The sequence below is a fragment of the Bacillus rossius genome, chromosome 1 (genome assembly GCF_032445375.1).
Source record: "Bacillus rossius redtenbacheri isolate Brsri chromosome 1, Brsri_v3, whole genome shotgun sequence".
Lineage (NCBI taxonomy): Eukaryota > Metazoa > Arthropoda > Insecta > Phasmatodea > Bacillidae > Bacillus > Bacillus rossius.
The window spans coordinates 133403892-133421972 of NC_086330.1; the positions used below are offsets into that span (position 1 = coordinate 133403892).

General features: G+C 37.4%; 1 protein-coding gene across 2 annotated transcripts in view; it reads left to right on the forward strand.

Annotated features, from left to right (window-relative positions):
* LOC134546167 (FH1/FH2 domain-containing protein 3) overlaps positions 1–7742 on the forward strand; it is a 496828-nt gene extending 489086 nt beyond the window's left edge. For both annotated transcript variants that reach the window (XM_063388744.1, XM_063388745.1), the window contains one exon: positions 6375–7742. In XM_063388744.1, coding sequence (XP_063244814.1) covers positions 6375–6448 — 74 coding nt within the window. In that variant the 3' untranslated portion in view covers positions 6449–7742. The remainder of the gene's footprint in view (positions 1–6374) is intronic.
* Positions 7743–18081: the final 10339 nt, after the last annotated feature.

The following is an 18081-nucleotide window of genomic DNA, read 5'->3' on the forward strand; positions in this document are numbered from 1 at the left end:
GTTAGGGTACTTCTGTATTCAGCGAGTCTTCGTGTGATGGGGTAAGGGACCAAACCTTGCTGCCGGATACCCACGAGACGTGTAGGTTCTCGGAGAATCCTTGGTTCGACTCAATCAGGACTGCGAACTTGGTGTTGCTCCTCCGGTCTCTAGCGGGCGGCAGGAATACGCGCCGTCACGACTCCATCCTTCAGGCTGTGGGCTGCAACTGGGCTGGACTGCACGACGGTCATCCTTCCCGGGCTCGAACTGCGACTTTTCTATCTTCGACAGGATTCTTCTTTCTTCAGGATGATCAACGGCATTTATTCTTCGTAGTTTCAGCAATTTACAGTCATTGGACGATCTCTTGAATCTGGATATTCGTCGACTTCTCTTCTTAATAATTATTGATATTCTTGATGTCGGAGTCTTATCTTCGTTGATTAAATTTATTAGTTCCTTCAGAAGCTCAGTCGATATTGGCATTAATAAACAGTTTCAATTCTTCTATAAATATTCAATTCTAAATTAATGTCAAAATCGTTGCATTCTAGATGTTGCCTTAATGAAGTCTCAATTCGTTCTAAAAGAATCTTTTCCCCGTCACTAATAAACAATTTTCTTACGTTTGTTGATAAAACAAAACTAGTAAAATTACTACCCATTACTGTCGTTGTTCATCTTTGAATTAAGAGTGGTTTCAAAAAAATACTGCTATGCTAGCCTTGACAATAATTTAAAATAAAAATTAACATAGAGTAATACATAGACAAAACGATAGCCAAAGAAATTTACAGTCTGAATCAACCATAGATTACAAATATAAACATATGGAATAAAGTGTAATTAAACAAAATAAATATTAAAGGAAATTAAATATTTACTTTCTATAAAGGGTAAATATTGCCTTTATACTGCGGTTCAACTCAGTGAGTTTCGCACAAGCGTACAAGTTGGGAACCTACATGAGTTCACAAGACTGGAGTACTCTTATCAGAATGATAAATTTGTTTCATTCCTTACACTCTGCACCTTGTACAGGTGTAGCTTTCCTCAGCCCCTGAACCACTTTCCTTCTTCAATATTTTCTGCTTTCTTTTGAAAGCATGATCTCTAACATTTGATTTTTGATTTCACTGCAACTATGTCCATTTTAAATTTGCTTTCCATCACGTTAAGGTGTGTGTAAACATATATACACACACAAACATATTGTTACTATCGCAAGAGACAAGACTGCGATGCACGCCAGGTTCAGAGTGGGCTGGTGGCCATGCATGGCCACTGACGTCACGTGCCGTCAATTGACATAAGGCATGCCATGCTTGCGTGGCCGGATTACAAGGGTCCTCGCTACCCACCCCTCTCTGTTCCCCGCGCCTCGTCCCGCCTGGGAATTCCAGGCTTACAGAGGCCGCCGTGAGGAGTGGCATGAATAAGCATAGCTGTTCTGGGTGTTTCGGGCGTTGGGTCAGCCCAGGATGACGCGACACGTCACAGCTGCTCTCATCCCTTTGAGGACACCACGGGTATATAAGCGACGACGCCGGCCTCCGCCGCAGTTCCAAGCGAGTTCCGAGAGTTCAGAGAGTTCCGCGAGTGAATGGAAGTGCGATATTGGTGAAGAGGGTGAGAGACCCCCTTGAGAATGGCGCGACGCGGAGCGACGGGATCGCGAGAGTGCGACTGATTGGCGCGAGACTGTGTGTTTGGACAGGCGTAAGGTAAGGAGCAAACCACTGTTGAGCCTAGATCCAGTGAGTAGTACAAACTGTGAAACTTGACAGACATTGAGTAACTTGAGAACAAACATTTTTAAGTGTGAGTGATTGGTGATAAGACATTTTTAAGTTCAATCATGTATTAGTAATGTAAATTAATAAAACAGTAATATAACTTAATTGTGTTATCCCTTACGAACCCAGTTATCCCCTCATTATATTCGTAACAACATATAACGTGTTCTCGGAGGCCAAAGACACTATGTGACATAAACCACATTTTTCATGAGAGCAGTTTGAAAAATTTTAAACTCTACCTACCTTACTTATTTACTCAACTATTTTCTACCCAAAATAGGTGAATTTTTTGACATCTCGCAGATCTTAGTGTTGTATGCCACTGTAAAGTACATCAGACTGTGGTCAAGTTTATGGTTAGGAGTACATTTTGCCCAAAAGTGGACATAGTGTCTTATGCCTTTGAGGTACAGATATATACATAGTGTAAATCTTCGCACTTATCACAAAATATTGGAAGTATGTAGTACACGTTGATAAAGTATATAGCAACTGCTTCAGAAGACATGATTTTTTACCGAATTGAAAGCAATGGTGAACGCTTATCCAATCAGGTCAGGAGAGCTTCGCACGTGAACATAACTGAACCTGTTCAACTCTTAGAGGCATGTGTCATGCATGCCCCACGAGCACTACTCCTTGCATTATGATGAATGCCCTTGTTGAACATGTGGACATAGCTTAAGACACAGAAGAAGCGACATTTCAGGAACCGAGATTTGTTACCCTCATCAGGCACAAGCAGACTTAAAGCAGTTTGTAGTTGTGTTGTCCAAAGTTTTGGTTTGTCTGTATTTACTGTTCTTGTCGCTACTGTCTAGTGCTTGTCAGCCCACTGGGTTTATCTGTGCTGTGATATTGTTCTAATTTCTTCCACATAATTCTTTGTGTTGTCAATGCATCTAACATTTGACATTAGCTGATTTTGGCTTGTTTTTGTGATCGGTGTATTATCTTTGTTTGTCCATTCTTTAGTTTTCTCTGTGCCACACAGTGTAGTGTAAAATGGTTAACTAAAAATTGTTGAAAAAATACTTTTGTTTGTTGTAATCTGCAGTTCCATCAACAGAAGGGTTATAAATAAACACTTAAAGGGAGTGACCTTTGTGTACATATTTTTCCACTGACAGAAAAGTCCACTTTTGGGAAAATTAATCAGTCCTTAATGTGCATGAATTTGCTGTGTGTAACACTAATTGAACATAGTTTAAACTTAAAAATAAACTAATAAGTATCATATTTTCTTCTCTTTAAAGATGATAGAATTAATTTCATTTAAGTTACCTTAATTTATGTCTTCAAAGCCTAAATTACTTTTTCTAATAGCTTTTCTTTGTCTGATATTAACCTTTTCATTCTTGTAATTTTGATATGTAGACAATTTATGAGGCTCCAGTTTGTTTACATACATAACACACATTCTTGTCGATTACATATTTAGGTACTAAGTAATGTCAAAAATAAAAATTTACTGAGAATGCATGTATTGTAAACCAGTACCAACTCTAGTATAAACTTGATGTTGGGGGGAAATAATTCACACCCATCTATGTGTATATCACAAATAAATTTTTTTTTTTTTTAAACCAGCAAGAATGGCTGTAAAGTTTGGTGTTGCATCACTATACACCACCAGAGTTTTCCCTGCATATAATACCTATTTTTTGTAGCGCCTACATGCATGTGGTGCCTACCCGTGGGTGATGCCTGTCTACCAGTGGTGTCTGCCTCCTTGCAGTGCCTGTTTTGTCATTTGTGCAGTTGTTTGTATATGTTTTGTAGTTTGTTGATTGTTTTATGTTGTTCCCACCTCAAAAGTTACCAAAATGTTTTTGAGCATGTCACAAATTTATAAATACATGTATAAATAAAATATCTCAAACTGAGACAATAGCACACTGACAGCAGATCCCAGCTTTTGCATTTTACACTCACATATAGTCAATAAACATGTTAAAGGCCTATTGGGATAAGTTTACTTACACCAGAAATCTTGTTTTACAGAATAGCTCTTTAAAATGACAGGCATTTAAGGATAAACTGTTCCACCTTGTGCCAGCCCAGACCTCACCGGCTAACTATGGCCTGAACTGCACATACATACACACTTGGCAACAAATGAATCAGGAAATGTAAAGTTCTGTGTCTGATTGTGAAATGATTCTAAACTGTTGATGGTAATTCTCAAATAAAAGAGTTGAAATAAAGTTAGTTAATTTATTCTTCTCATGTTGTCAAAACTTACATGTCCTTTACGTAGGACTGAAAGAAACCACTCACTCACCCTTGTTGTGGCTACTCACAGTTTTAGCCTTCACAAAATACTATCTCTAGCGACTTTGTCGCCTAGGTACAATAATGTACGGCAAATAAATCCTGGTGGACCAGCGGACCAACCGGGGATACAAATAATTAGTTAAACATACAGAAAAATTCTCAATTACAGTTTCATACTAATCGTGGCACGGCCTGGCCACCCAGACGTAAAATAATCTGCCTTGATTCACATTTACTGTTATTTGTGAGCCGCTGCCCCCGCATGTCTTTTTGGCCCCTGAACAATGACTAACGAGGCTACATGCTACTGCATTCCACCTGAGGGAAGTGGCAGGTGCACGACCTTACTAACCAATCACAGAACAACACTCACAACAACATAGCAGTATGCAAATTTCTGAACCCTCATAACGAGGCTTTCCTTGCAAAATTACAACAAGAAAAAGATCACAGTGTCTGATTGGCCAGCATACCAAAGTGTAAAGTTATTGTCTCTCCTGGGAAAGGACACCTGCTGATTTTCCCATCGAGAGAATACATACAGAAACTGCCAGAAAGCATCGGCAGCTGAAAAAAGTTCGGAAACTCAGCGCCAACTTGTGACGCACCTGTCCATCATCCTTCCTTGTACCAGCACAACACACAATGTTCCAGAATTGCAATAAAAACTTCCAAATAAATTCTAATAGGTATGAAAAAATATTTAAAGCAAGTAAAATACTGAAAAAAGCATGTACACAAACAATTACTCAGCAAACAAAGGGAGAACCAGTAAAAACCTTGTTAAATGGCTTTTCTGAACAAAACTACCAAGTGTCAAATTACTTATAAGAATATTAAAAAAAAAATACAAGTACGAAAAACTAGGTCACTATGACCTTGTACCATATCATCAGCTGATACTACTGCATTACTTAAAACATAGGTAATTACTCTGCAAAGCTGGGGTGGGCAGGGGTCTGCAATGCTAAAACCTCATTATGATGATTAGTGAAGTAATTAGGATCTACATACATATACTAAAAAACTTGAGCTATACTTAAGTTGGTAGTAATAGTAATTTTGTAGTGTGTAGTAATCATAATAAAGCATGTACAGGTGAATGCAAGTGTAAAATAAATACCTAATAACTAATTTTGCTTTTTACTAAGCTATGAAAGTTTGGTACTGACATGGTTTTTCTGTAATAGTTAACTTAAGTAGGCTATTAAAAATTTCAAAATTGTCATGTCAAATATCAAATCGCTGTTTTTCATGGCCACTGTCTGATGTTCCAATGCCTGCAGGTTTCAGCTGCCTGAAAATTTAGAATAAACCAACTTTTGGTGGACATCGCATCTGATGGCTTTGAATATGTGGTTAACCATTTCCCTTAAAACAGCATGAGCAGTATCAACTGAAACATCCGATTATTTATAAACCTAGCTCTGGATAGAATTTTTGGACCAATAAACTTAATTTATTGAAATCTTAAAAGTGGCAGAAATAATTTTAGTCATATTATCCTGAAAACAGCCTCTTAAAAGTGTTACCTCTTACTAGTATTTGTTTGCATTAATATTTTAATATTATTTTAAAATTAATTTTAAAAGATGAGTACAAGTATTACTTACTATTGATAATAAGCAGGGCCGGTGCAAGGTAAATTGATGCCCTAGGCGAAAAACCTTAATGCCCCCCCCCCCCTCCCACCGGACCCCCCCAAAAAATTTTCCTTGCCTCAAAATACATCACGTAAGCCTAAGATTTTGTCAACAATCAAATGTAAGCAGGCTGGTGTTTTTGTTTTTACTTTTTTACTTATTACAAATCATAAACAGGTCACTGTTGACTTTAAATAATTACTTATATCAATATAAACATTCCAAACTGTTACAAAAATCAATTTTCATCTAGTTTCAATAATCGTTAAACATATTATATCAGCTGTTATGTGTCGTGCTGCGCCGCCCCCAGCTACTTGGCGCGCTAGGCGGTTGCGTAGTTCGCCTATATGGACGCGCCGGCCCTGATAATAAGTAATATTAATACTATATATGAGTCATGCCTGACTTATGATTGGGTTCAGCCTCAAAAGCTAAATCATTCACTACTGACAGCCTTCATGTAGGTATTCAACACTGTAATTTTGTAGAGACTTCTTGTAGTCTTTTGTGAATGCTTTATGACAGCCTAGTTGTGATAAATGTACCTAAGGGAAAATTATAGTTGGTGTAAACTCGAGAATCTCAGCCTTCATCTTCTAGCAGTACTAAGTGGCTGCCATTCAAGGTTTGTCTTTTTATGTTTGTAACAACCACATTGATGTGTTCCCAGTGCGACGAACACTGAAGAACGGGCTGACAGAGGAAGAGAAGAATCATCTTGCAGCTTACATAAAAGGTTATTGAGGCACGAGACGAAAGTGCTTACATACTGTGATAACAGCTGACAAGACTTTGACCGTATACGACGGCACTTTGTGATATTACTATAGAAATTATTCAAACGACCACCAAAGTTGGGGTCTGTCAGAACCCCTCCGACGCTGCGGTACGATTTTCCAGACAGTTATACTATAATTTACCTAGATATTACTAAAAAGGTGTGTTCCTAGTCTTGTTTCTATAGTGAAATTAATGTTTACTCATGTGTGTGATATGAGATGCATTGTAGTGGTATTATTTATAGCTAATTATTTTGTACATAATGTATTGTAAGGATGAGAAACATCTTTATAAACCCTGTAAAGTGTAGGTACAGTACTGGAAAAATCTCTTGCATTGGAGTAGTTTTTTTTAAAGTATATTTTAACTTTAGTTGCTGATTTTTTTAAAGTTTGTCTGTATTGTGAAGATGAACAGTGCTTAGAATATTGCAATCACATTCATAAAACAAAAATACACTGCAAGACAGAATTTTCTATAGCTTTATACAAAACCATCTTGCATAAAGGCCTATTTCAGAGACACTGTTTGTTTCATTCTTGAAGAGTAGTTTGTACAGAATCATAGTATGTTTTAACAGTTTATACAAAATCAAAAAAAATCTTTTAAGAAAAAATTATACTGTAATGCTGCATGTCTGCCGTAGTTAAGGACTCTGGCCATGGAAGTCTACATTTTAAATGTTATAGTTTGATTATGCTACCATGGAACAGTAAACTATGAATTTAATGTCCAATGAGTTCACGACAATAAATATGATTTATAAAATGTTTATTCAGTTTTAGAGTGTGGTTACAGAACCAATAAGATAATCTATTTTGAGCTGGATTGACATCGTTTTATGTGAATAAATAACAACACATTTCTGTAACACCTAGTAAGAAAGTAATTGATATAGGTTTTTTCTGCTCATCTCAGTGAAGGAGCAATATTTGAACCAGCTTTCCAATAATTTTAACAATATGTAGCTTGAGTGTTCAGCAAGTTTTGCTGCTTGTTGTTGAAACAACTTTGTATGTGACAGAAACATTGTACATATGTGAGATAGTTTATACATTGGACATCACTGTATTTTTGTACATAAATTTTATGGTATTTAAATACCTACAGATTTTGACAATAAGTCAAATTGTATCTCTGTATGTTTATAATTTACATCACTTATTTCATTTACTAGTCCATTGTGACCAAAATGATTTTGTAATTTTATCGGCTTTTTATGCTAAATGAAACAATAAAATTTTATCTGTGCTTGAAACCTGTGTTCTAATTTAATTTTAGACTTTTTTCTGTCAGTTTTGTTTATGTTTTTGTTATTTTAAACCAAGGTTGACATGATAATTAATAATCTTGTTAGAAGAAATACTTGTAAGTTCGCAAGGACAAATACAACTGTCTGTTCCTTTACTCAAAAGTAAAATGTCTTTCTTTTTTCATTCAGAGGCTTTATTTACCCATATGTGTTTTTTCACTATTGTTCAAATAAAAAAATCATATCTTTGAGAAAAAAAATGAGTTTTTAAAAATATAAAAAAGTTAGGATTTACTGTTTGTCAATTTCGTACTCTGAAGCTCGAAGATCAGCTGTCTTCGTTTTCCGCTAGAGTTTGAAATTGAGGAGCAAAATTTATGCTTTGATTTCCTTGTGTCCAAAATAAACTTGTTTCTAAACACAATGTGGTAGTACAAATTAAGGTTTTTTTTTTTTTATTCACACTAATTGTTCCAGTATTCATCGCCCAGGTTATCCACACATTAAATAAATTGAAGTATAAATATAAGGTATGCTCTTGACAATTATAGAATTTGCGGTTCTTGTAGGGCCAGGTATTCGACTTCGTCTTCCAGACCGAGGAAGAGGAGGTCAGAAAGAGTGACGCAGTTCTTGCGGGTGTGAAGAACAAAGAAGTAAGGCATTGGTCCAGCTCGGTGGGACTTTTCGGAACATGGAAAATTAAATTTTAGTTAAAGTTGTACTGACGTTGACCAGGGCTACGCCCCCCCTAAGCCCGATGTGCCTCACGCCACTGCCGACCCCCTCTCCTCCCACCGACACCCTCTATTTCAAACCTCCCGCCAACAAGTGCGTGTGTTCGGTCGCACTGCGCGAACCCTTTCGGCGCCCACCCTAACTGGAGCAGTGGAGACTGTATGTTTTTTAAATAATGTAATTCTTAAATATCTGTAATATGTAATCCTTAAATCTTAATTAACTTGCAATTTTTAAAAGGTTTTAATAGTTATGATTAACTGTCTTTAATATTAATGTACTAACGGTAAGTTCAGCACTTCCTGCGGCCATGACCACCGGGGCCCGGGGCAGTCTCTTCCGTTCGCCGTGCGGGGTAGGACGCACCTCAGCACCTTGTCGACTTTAACCTTTGCTCGTAACCGATCCATTAACATTCGCCATCGTAACTATTTTTTAAACCTTTTTTAAATTAAAATTCGAGGCCTACCCCGGCGGCAGACTGTTTAACTTAATTAATTAAAGCTTCCCGGAGCATTTTAAGATTAATCGGCGGACTTATACTTTCGGGGCCGAGCCACGCGGTGTCCTGGTCAGCAAGAAACCTGGACTATGTGCTGTTTTCTGTGTGCGTTTTGATAGTACGTGTCGGCGCCAATAAAGCTCAATATTCACCCGACTCGTTGCACTTAATTCCCGACCACGAGTTTCCCAGCACAGAGACGGAGGTGTGTGGGGCGCCTCAAGACCCCACAAGCAGTAACATAGCGTGTCCGCCGCTGAGAGCGGGCCGGTGAGTGCTAGCGGGGGGAGTCGAGCCTAGCTCCACATGGGTCACGTCACGTGACCATCCACGTGGTGGCGCCCACGATATACACGCACACGATTCGAAAACCCCCCTCACGATAGTAATACTGAGGAGTTTAATCCTCCCGATACTATTTCAAAAATATTTGCATTCTTTCTCTTTCACCATGCCTCAAGTTCGTGGTCGTTTGCGTCATGATGGCATTTCTTTCCATGAGCGGGGATGTGGAGGGGGGGGGGGGGGGGTCCCTCACCCTTCCCCGCACCCATAATCCTTGTCATGCTGTGTACCCGGACCCTTCCACTTCAGTAGGTCTTCAGCGATTGTAAGTCTGTTTGAAGACAACTGTGAATCAATACTGAAACAATACAGTAAATAGTATAAGTCAATGACAATGTCACTTTGATAACAAGCTTACTGCAAGCAAAAATGCTATCTGGGATTTAAAAAAAAAAAAAAAATTTTTAACCCAATTATTTTTATTACAAAATATTTCTGCAGATCACTGAAATCAACATTACTACATGCCCAAACCTAATGACTCATTAAACAGTTAAACTACTGGCAAAACTACTTGAAGTATCTTAGAGAATAATTATAAAACATGTCAGTGAGTAAACAAAAACCATTTTATTTTTTTTTCTTTAAAAAAAAAAAACAGAAGAAAGTCTCCTTCAAAATTACCAAAAGCAACAAAGTCTAATTTTCTGTCAGGAGTAGCTACTTACTGATTATGTGACTGAAAATCCAAATGTTTCTTAACAAAGGTACTGCATACATCTTTATAGTAATTACATAATGTGTTGACGACACTCGTCGATGCTCCTCTGCTCTCACAGGCCCTGAGGCCATCTCACTATCTCACAGGGGCGTGTGCGGTGCGACGCAGGTACAACGAAGTGCAGCGAGGCGAACAACCGTCACCACCGACGAGTTAATTGTCACTCGAGCGGTAATCGATAAGTAACATAACGGTACTTATAATGATTTTTTTCACGTAACTGAGAAATGATAAACCTTGTGTTCATCTCATTAATTAAGTATTAAAAAGATAACTACTATCTGGATTTACGCAACCACACCTGAAACGTGGCCTGGCGTATTCTCTTACGCAAGTCACGTTTTCGCGAGAAGCGAGTGTGGGGTGATAAGCGGAAACCATGGCCTCGCTCAATTCGACATTCACTTCCATGACTACTTCTCTTATTTTTTGAATCCTAGCACTCCACTGGCCACGTACGTAACGTAATCACGTGTGCCCTATAGTGGGACGTTTCCATGAAATACGTAATTTATTGTTTTTAGTCTGAGCGCTGGTTGTGGCCCAGACGTTCTTTAATGGACATTAGTCTTAAGACTCCTTCATTTTTGCCCGCTCAGTGCCACCAATCAGGTGAAACATACAACGGACTTATTTTCTTGGGACCTCTCTGTTTTGCCCACGTGGCATTGGACTAGTTTAAGGCCTAACGCCGCATTGATTCGTTTACGTACATTACGTAATTAATTCCACCACGCTTCAGTGGTTCATTTTGTGTTCCGGTTCTTGTGACATTTAGGGTTCTTCGGTATGTACGCCACTTTAAGGAGTTGCGCTACTAGCGCTCAGAACAGTGTTTTGTAACTTTGTTCTGTCCAGTTGAACTGTGCATCACGAGCATATCACGTACGTAGCCACGTGTGGGCATCCGGAGTTTAATACGAGGCAGCACGCTGTGAGCGCCTGTTCAATTTGTTTCAAATACGAAGGCCAGAGGCCCCCTACATCATCAGCTGTCGTTTGTTACCACCAGGGCCCCGCGAAGCCTAGGGCCTCCGCTGGCAGTGGCTGCTCCAGGCTTTAATGGGCCTTGCCTGGAGTCTGGGGAGGCGGAAGGAATATCCCCCAGAGAACAGCGGGGACTTCCTTAGGAATAAAGGAAAAATTAACTAACATGTTAAAGCCAACCTGGATTTAAATTTCGACTCTCATTTTGCTCATTTAATCTAATATATTACGATATTTGTGTTAAAATTCGAAATAAATTTTGTTTACGTTACATTTTAGGTAGCCGCTTTAAGGCCGGGTCTCCAAATGTCATGCAGATCTCTCGGTGTTAAGGCGCCATTTACAAACCAGTTAACATTTCTTGAAAGTATTTTACGAATAGCATTTAAGAGCCATTGCACTTGTATATACAAGTTTTGTTCCATGGTTTCGTCTATAACGCGTACTTTTAGGGCAGTGAATAAGGCGAACGTTAGAGTTTAGTGGAAGTTTTTAGGTAAGAAATGTTCTACATACAGTATTGTAAAGGGTATATTGTGGTGCAAAGAGCCTTTCTCTTTAATATTCCAGAATAATATTACAGGGTGCTGCTTAAAGTTCCACAGAGACACATAACTGACGCAAAAACTGCAAGTCAGTTCTGTGCCTGCCGCATAGAGGCTACAAGGCGTGTGATGCGCGAGCCAGTGTCACCCTTAGCGTTCTCGCGCTTTGAGATGCGGCACCTTACCCCTTCCCCTTAAGATGAATGGTGCACCAGCATCGTAGGCAACAAAACTATATATATATATATATATATATATATATATATATATATATATATATATATATATATATATATATATATATATATATATATGTGTGTGTGTGTGTTAATAATTCAGCGGTTGAATATTTGAAGTGTTCTGGTATATATATATTTTTTTAATTTTAAAACCAAGGTTTTGTTAATTTTCTGGACTTTTTAATATTCAAGGTTAAGTCAAAAACTACAAATAATTTAGAGATGGAATTTTCTTAGATGTGATACATGATTAAAACCATAACTTTATCTGTAATCATTATTAATTTAAAGTATTGGTTTACAGTTTTAATAAATAATCTGTTACGAAACAACATTTGCGAGTTTAAATCCATTCACGTTTTATTTGTAATTTAAACGTATTCCAATTTGTTGTCTAAAGGATATTTTAGTCTTTGGTTCATTGCAATCGGACCTCGGGTACAAAATTGGTAACTACGTTTTAGCAACACGTGGTAATATCGGTGACGAGTGGCTAAGCGCACTGGACAGTAGAGACACCTTTCGGCAGTTTTGCTAACTTTTTCAACTCATCTTCTCTCCGTCTTCGCTCAGCGCCAACGCTTTGTTGGCACGAAGGATAGATGAAAGTAAAGAGCCATCTATTGGGTTAGACAGATTAATTAAAAAAAAGGGGGGGGGGGGGGGGCAAAATTATTTGGAAAAAAAAAATTTGAAGCTCAAACACGCTCTCTCATTAAAAAAAACAACGCGATTGGAAGATATTACTGATTCGTCAATGTATTTTACTTACCTCAACAATGATGCACTTTTCCCAGAAACATAGTAAATAAACAGTTTAAAATATTTTCTAAAACTGAATTTTTGCACAGTGGTAGAGTCGGCTCTGCTTCTGAACATACCAAGTTCTACCACAGTATATTTTGTGCGTCACACAGAAAACGCTCAGTTAAGTCCTTGATAACGACATCTTACAGTGTTCCATTAAAATGATTCTTATCAACGCAGTTACTGCGGTAGACTCTATCTAGATAACTAAATTGAAAATATTATAGAAATGATTTTGTACACCGTGTTAAAAACATCCCAAAGTATTATTTTAGAAATGAAATATAAATTGTTAAATTATGAGATAAGTTGTTTTGTCTCAGTCATAAAAATAAATTAAAAGATTTTCCTATTTAAAAACGAAGGAACCAACGTCAAATTCATCTGAATAAATGTTGCGATAAGTCTTGGCGCGGGAGCCAGTGCGCCGCACTATTAGTCCACCCGCCTCACAATGACGTCGTGAGGGAGAGGGAGAGCCAGGCGCTGGCCCTGTGTCTCTACTCACCGGCGGCTAACTTCTTCCAAGAAGGCATCGAGGAGCTTGTGTTGCGATATGACAAATGCCTCGATCGTTTTGGCGATTATGTAGAAAAATAAGCAAGAACCTGCCGTACTTTTGGTAGTAAAATTATAATGTTACTAGCTTTTACCCGTGGCTTCGCTCGCGTTATGTCCTTAAGTATCAAAGATCATTTCAAAGAAAATAAAATATGGTAATTGTTTTTTTTATTTCGTGACTGGAATCATCAGTACTTAAAAATTCTAACATCCGATTTAGCTTAAAAAACTGAAAATATGCTTTATTGAAATATGTTTCACTATTACAAAAAAAAAATCATTTTTAGTCCTAATATTTTAAAAAGTTCATAAAATTTGAGTAATTAGATCCACATCATTTTCACTAAATTACATAATTCTCTTGAAAGTAAAATATAACCTTCAGCATCAATGTCCAAACAACAATCACCGAAGAAAATAGACACCTAACCTCAAAAATTTAAAAAGTTTAAGTATTGCTTGGCGGTGACAGAAAAATTAAATTGAATAGTAAATTGACCGCTGGTATTATATTATTAAATTAGCGAATTATTTAATTTACTTATTAAAGCACCATATGGCGTTAAATGTCATTCAAATTACTCAAACTCGCAGTCAGACGATCATACATGTATGTATACAAATATCAATTTTTTGTAAAAAAATATAGTTTTTTTTTCAATAAAAAGTATCCTATGTTACTTCTAATACCTCCAAGAAAATGTGTATAAAGTTTCATGATGATCGGTTAAGTAGTTTTCGCGTGAAAGTGTAACAAACAAACTTACATTCACATTTATATTAGTAGGGATGTAAATTTCTTTTTTTTATAGCACATCCGAGGTTGATAAAAAAATCTTCCCTCGTATTTTAAATAATTATACTTTAAATTTTATGTCCAAGTTTCATATTATAAGAGTATTTGCAACACGAGAACACGTGAATTTTCTCGTTACCGAGGTAAGATGTTACACATTTTTTGCGAGTACTGAAAGATTCGCAATTATTTTTTTAATCATGAGGCGTTTACAAAGTTTTACATTAAGTATTTTCCGGGGCGGGGAAAGGGAGGGAAAATTATTTGTCCCCTGGAGCTCAGTTTTTCTCGACGGCCGTGCGCGAGATCCGCGAGTCATCGCGGTGGGCGCGTTCTTAAACTTGCTGATGGGAGTGTGAGTTTTTTCCTCTATGTCATCGTAACAGCATCCTAACGTCTAATCAACATCGAGGTCATAAGATAAGATACGATAACTGCTCTGTCGCCGCAGTGTAATATGTGCTTATAGATTTACAATTTTTGTTTATTCACCAATGTACAGATGCCAAATAAAACAATCTCAGTTTGTTTATATATATATATATATAGCACAGTTTTTAAAATTGTACATAAATAACAAATTAACAGCATTTAAAAAAAACACAATTACTATCATAATTTTTCCTTTATTAAACTAATTTAAGGACATTTAAACACTGCAATTGGACTTATTAAGTCTTAAGCTTAATAAGTCCAATACGTGGTATTTGATAATGTCATTCACAAAATTCGCAATGAAAAACTTATTATTATCATGTTTTGAAACTCTAACATATGTAAGTTTTAAATTCACTCAATATGACAAAAATAACATATACTTCAAGTATCTATTGGTTTTTATAGTTGACTCCAGTTTACTAACCAGAAAATTTCACTGGTATGGTCCCACTAAAAAAAACATTATTGAGCATATCTCATACTCTTTCTTTGGTACAATGTGAAAAATTTAACGTCACCTTTAATATTCTGCTGCCACCATACTTAAAGTGTCTAACTTAAAAAAAAGTTTTGCATTCTTTTTTTAATTTTTCATTAAAATGATTGAGGCTGTTTACGAGGAGGATTTTACTATTACAATTAGTTATGACATTTTAATATTTAGCTGATTTTCACACATAATTTTGCGCCGAACTTTTAAATGTAAAAAAAAAATTGCGACAAACTCGGCCCATCGTTCACAACCACTGGCTCAACTGACTCCACATCAACATCAGAATCATCACAGAGTATATCCACGTCCATTGCCTAACAATTCACTGTCACTTCTCGGGAGGCAGACTGCTGAGGCTCGCTCGAGCTCAAATTTCGCGCCTCGTTCGGGGGCTCGTTTTGCCCCACTGGCTAATATCTCGGCTACTTTTGCCTCATTCGATATCTATGACACTCCTCTGCTTTTTAAATTCCTTTTGCTCGGTCGATTTAGCTTGTTTTCTTTCTTTTCTCCAACATAACCCGTTTTCGCTTAGGTATTTTGCGATTAATGGCTTCAAAACAAGAGATAGTAACTTTATAGTTATTCCATTCAACTAGCAATTTCAGTGATTACTCACGAGCAACTTATAGTTTAAATAACACAAATCGGTCTATAACTTTAGGAGTTACAGCTGTCACTGACTTCAATTCGACTCTTCCCGACAACGCTCATTACGTCATCACTGCAAATGTTAACCGGGTGAGTCATACGTAACGACCACGAGCAAAGTCTGCTCTACTAGATATATATACTTCAACTCTGTAGTTTTCATAGTTTACGAGTTTTAAGCGGTGTCGAATCCTCAGCCGAAGTGACACCCAACCCGAGATTAAAGACATTCATTTTCCTGTAGGAAATTCATGTCAGAAATAATAGTACATAACATTCATAGGCTACCAGTTACAATTACTGTGTTGCCAGCAATAGGTAGTAAATGGTCTTCTGTTCACTCACATGGTACTGTGAAATCAGTAATAAATAATGTCAATAACATACTGATAGGTACTTGCTATTTTACAACATAGATGATAGATGTACGGGAAAAGCAGCAACGTTTCATGGAGCTGTTCCACAACATATATTTTTGATGTTTCTCAACGAAGTCAATACTTGCTTTCACATGCCTGTTAAAAGTTTAACAGGTTGCTATTTCCTCGTCCATGTCTACACACAGCACAATCAAAGGCAATCTGGGCAGAAAACTGTTTCATCCTGTGATGAGGAACATTTCAGCGTTTGCCTAGAGCCTGGTCCCGATTCACAGAAGAGGCAACTGGGCATTTGCCCAGAGCGCTTGTTTTTGAGGGGCGGGATGGTTTGAGGTGCGGAAAAAATAGGACAAAAAATTTGAAGACAGGAAAAATAAGTATTTAAAGGAAGGGTTTGTTTTTTTAGAAATAAATGTCAGTTTATATTATTTCAGTGCACTCAAAAATATTAGGGCTTAAATTAAATACTTTAGAAATAGATTAAAAACTCGTTTAACAATATGCAGTATACATTAACACATGTTTTATTACGGTAGTTATAACAGACGTATTAAACTGTAAACACCATTTATTAAATTTAAAAAAAAGGCAAGCAGGCTATATCTTTGAAAAACCATTAGTACTTAGTTGTATAATGCGCTGTTTTGAAACTGATGATAAATAGCTTGAATTAGTAGAAGTGTATGATGTTTGGGGGAACAGGTGAAGATTATCTGCCCGGAGCGCTAGCCGCCTGGAATCGGGGTCTGTCTGGAGTGACTGCGGAGCACACGCAGAACTTCATTTCTGTACGGGGGGGGGGGGGGGGGGATGAAACACTTTGACCCGCTGTTTGCTTTAGAATTCTTCCTTTTTGCTAGTGAGAATGACAGATTCATTAGGATTTCAGGGGAGGGGGGGGGGGGGGCGCCAGAGTAGCCCAGTTCCACCCGAATACCATTCCAATTTTTACTCAAGGAGATAAGAAGTAGGGAGTTGGTGTGTACAATCTTTGCCGTGTTATTACTTGAAGCCATAATGAGAACGACTCCTCACCCCATATTCCTATCTGCATAGCAAAATATTTTTTGGTTATAACGCAATTTAACGCTAATTTCTTTCAAGGTTGGTATTATGTTTGTTTAGCAGTATTCACTACATGATTACATATTTACGTTTCTTCCTAGCGAGATTTGTTCTGCTATCCAACTGCTAACCAGTTGACTTCCAGATCAGAACAGACAACCACTCCACAGACTGATAGCTCCATGGTTTAACTACAGCTCCAACTTCGCTTGTTAAGAAGAAGCGTGCATGGTTACGGCATGGAATTTGTTTTCAAATGTTTCGTGTTATTGCGAACGTACATTATGATTGCAGCCATTCTACCACGGACACCGCAGCAGAATGCATGGCTCCGGTACAGTCTCGGAATTCGAAGTTGAAAGTTTTTCTAAAAACCGTACGAAATGTGTTCTACTTGCATTTACATGCGCGAAGGAAAGCAATAACCAGCATCTTGACCTGATGTGTCATCCTAACTCAACGGGAAACAAACACTGATATCGTGATATCACTCAGGTACTGTTTATCTTTCTTATCACACTCAGCTCTTAGAAGTTACAAAGTTGAAATAAATAATTTTGAAATTCGTTTTATAAAAGCTGTTACCATGCAACTAAAAAAAATCCGAAAATGATTTATTTTTAGTACCCAATAAATAGCCTAGCTAAAACTGTTTATTTTTGCATACGTTCGGTTAGAGAGGTGTATAATGTTCCTACAAACTATAAATTTAGGTTTTAAACATTTTTAAGGTTGATTGTTTAGTGTGTTAGTTAATATGTTAATGCAACGCAATTACATGGCCTATAATTTGACTTAGTGTAACAGCCATTCACTTATTTTACACCAAAATTCCGATTGGAGGGATTGTTATGACACTTCGTAAAATTAACATGCTTACTATGCGCAAAGTCATCTGTCATTTCCGTAGCTAAACAAGTAAGCGTTTCTTTGGTGGCCATTATCGCTGAATATCCCCAACCGTGTGTCAGGTGACTAGGGCTTTCAAACATAATAACAAATATCCTTTGATAAGTAAAGTTCAACAAATCACCTTACAAACCTCTATAACGCTTTGCGATTTTTTTTTCTTTTTGC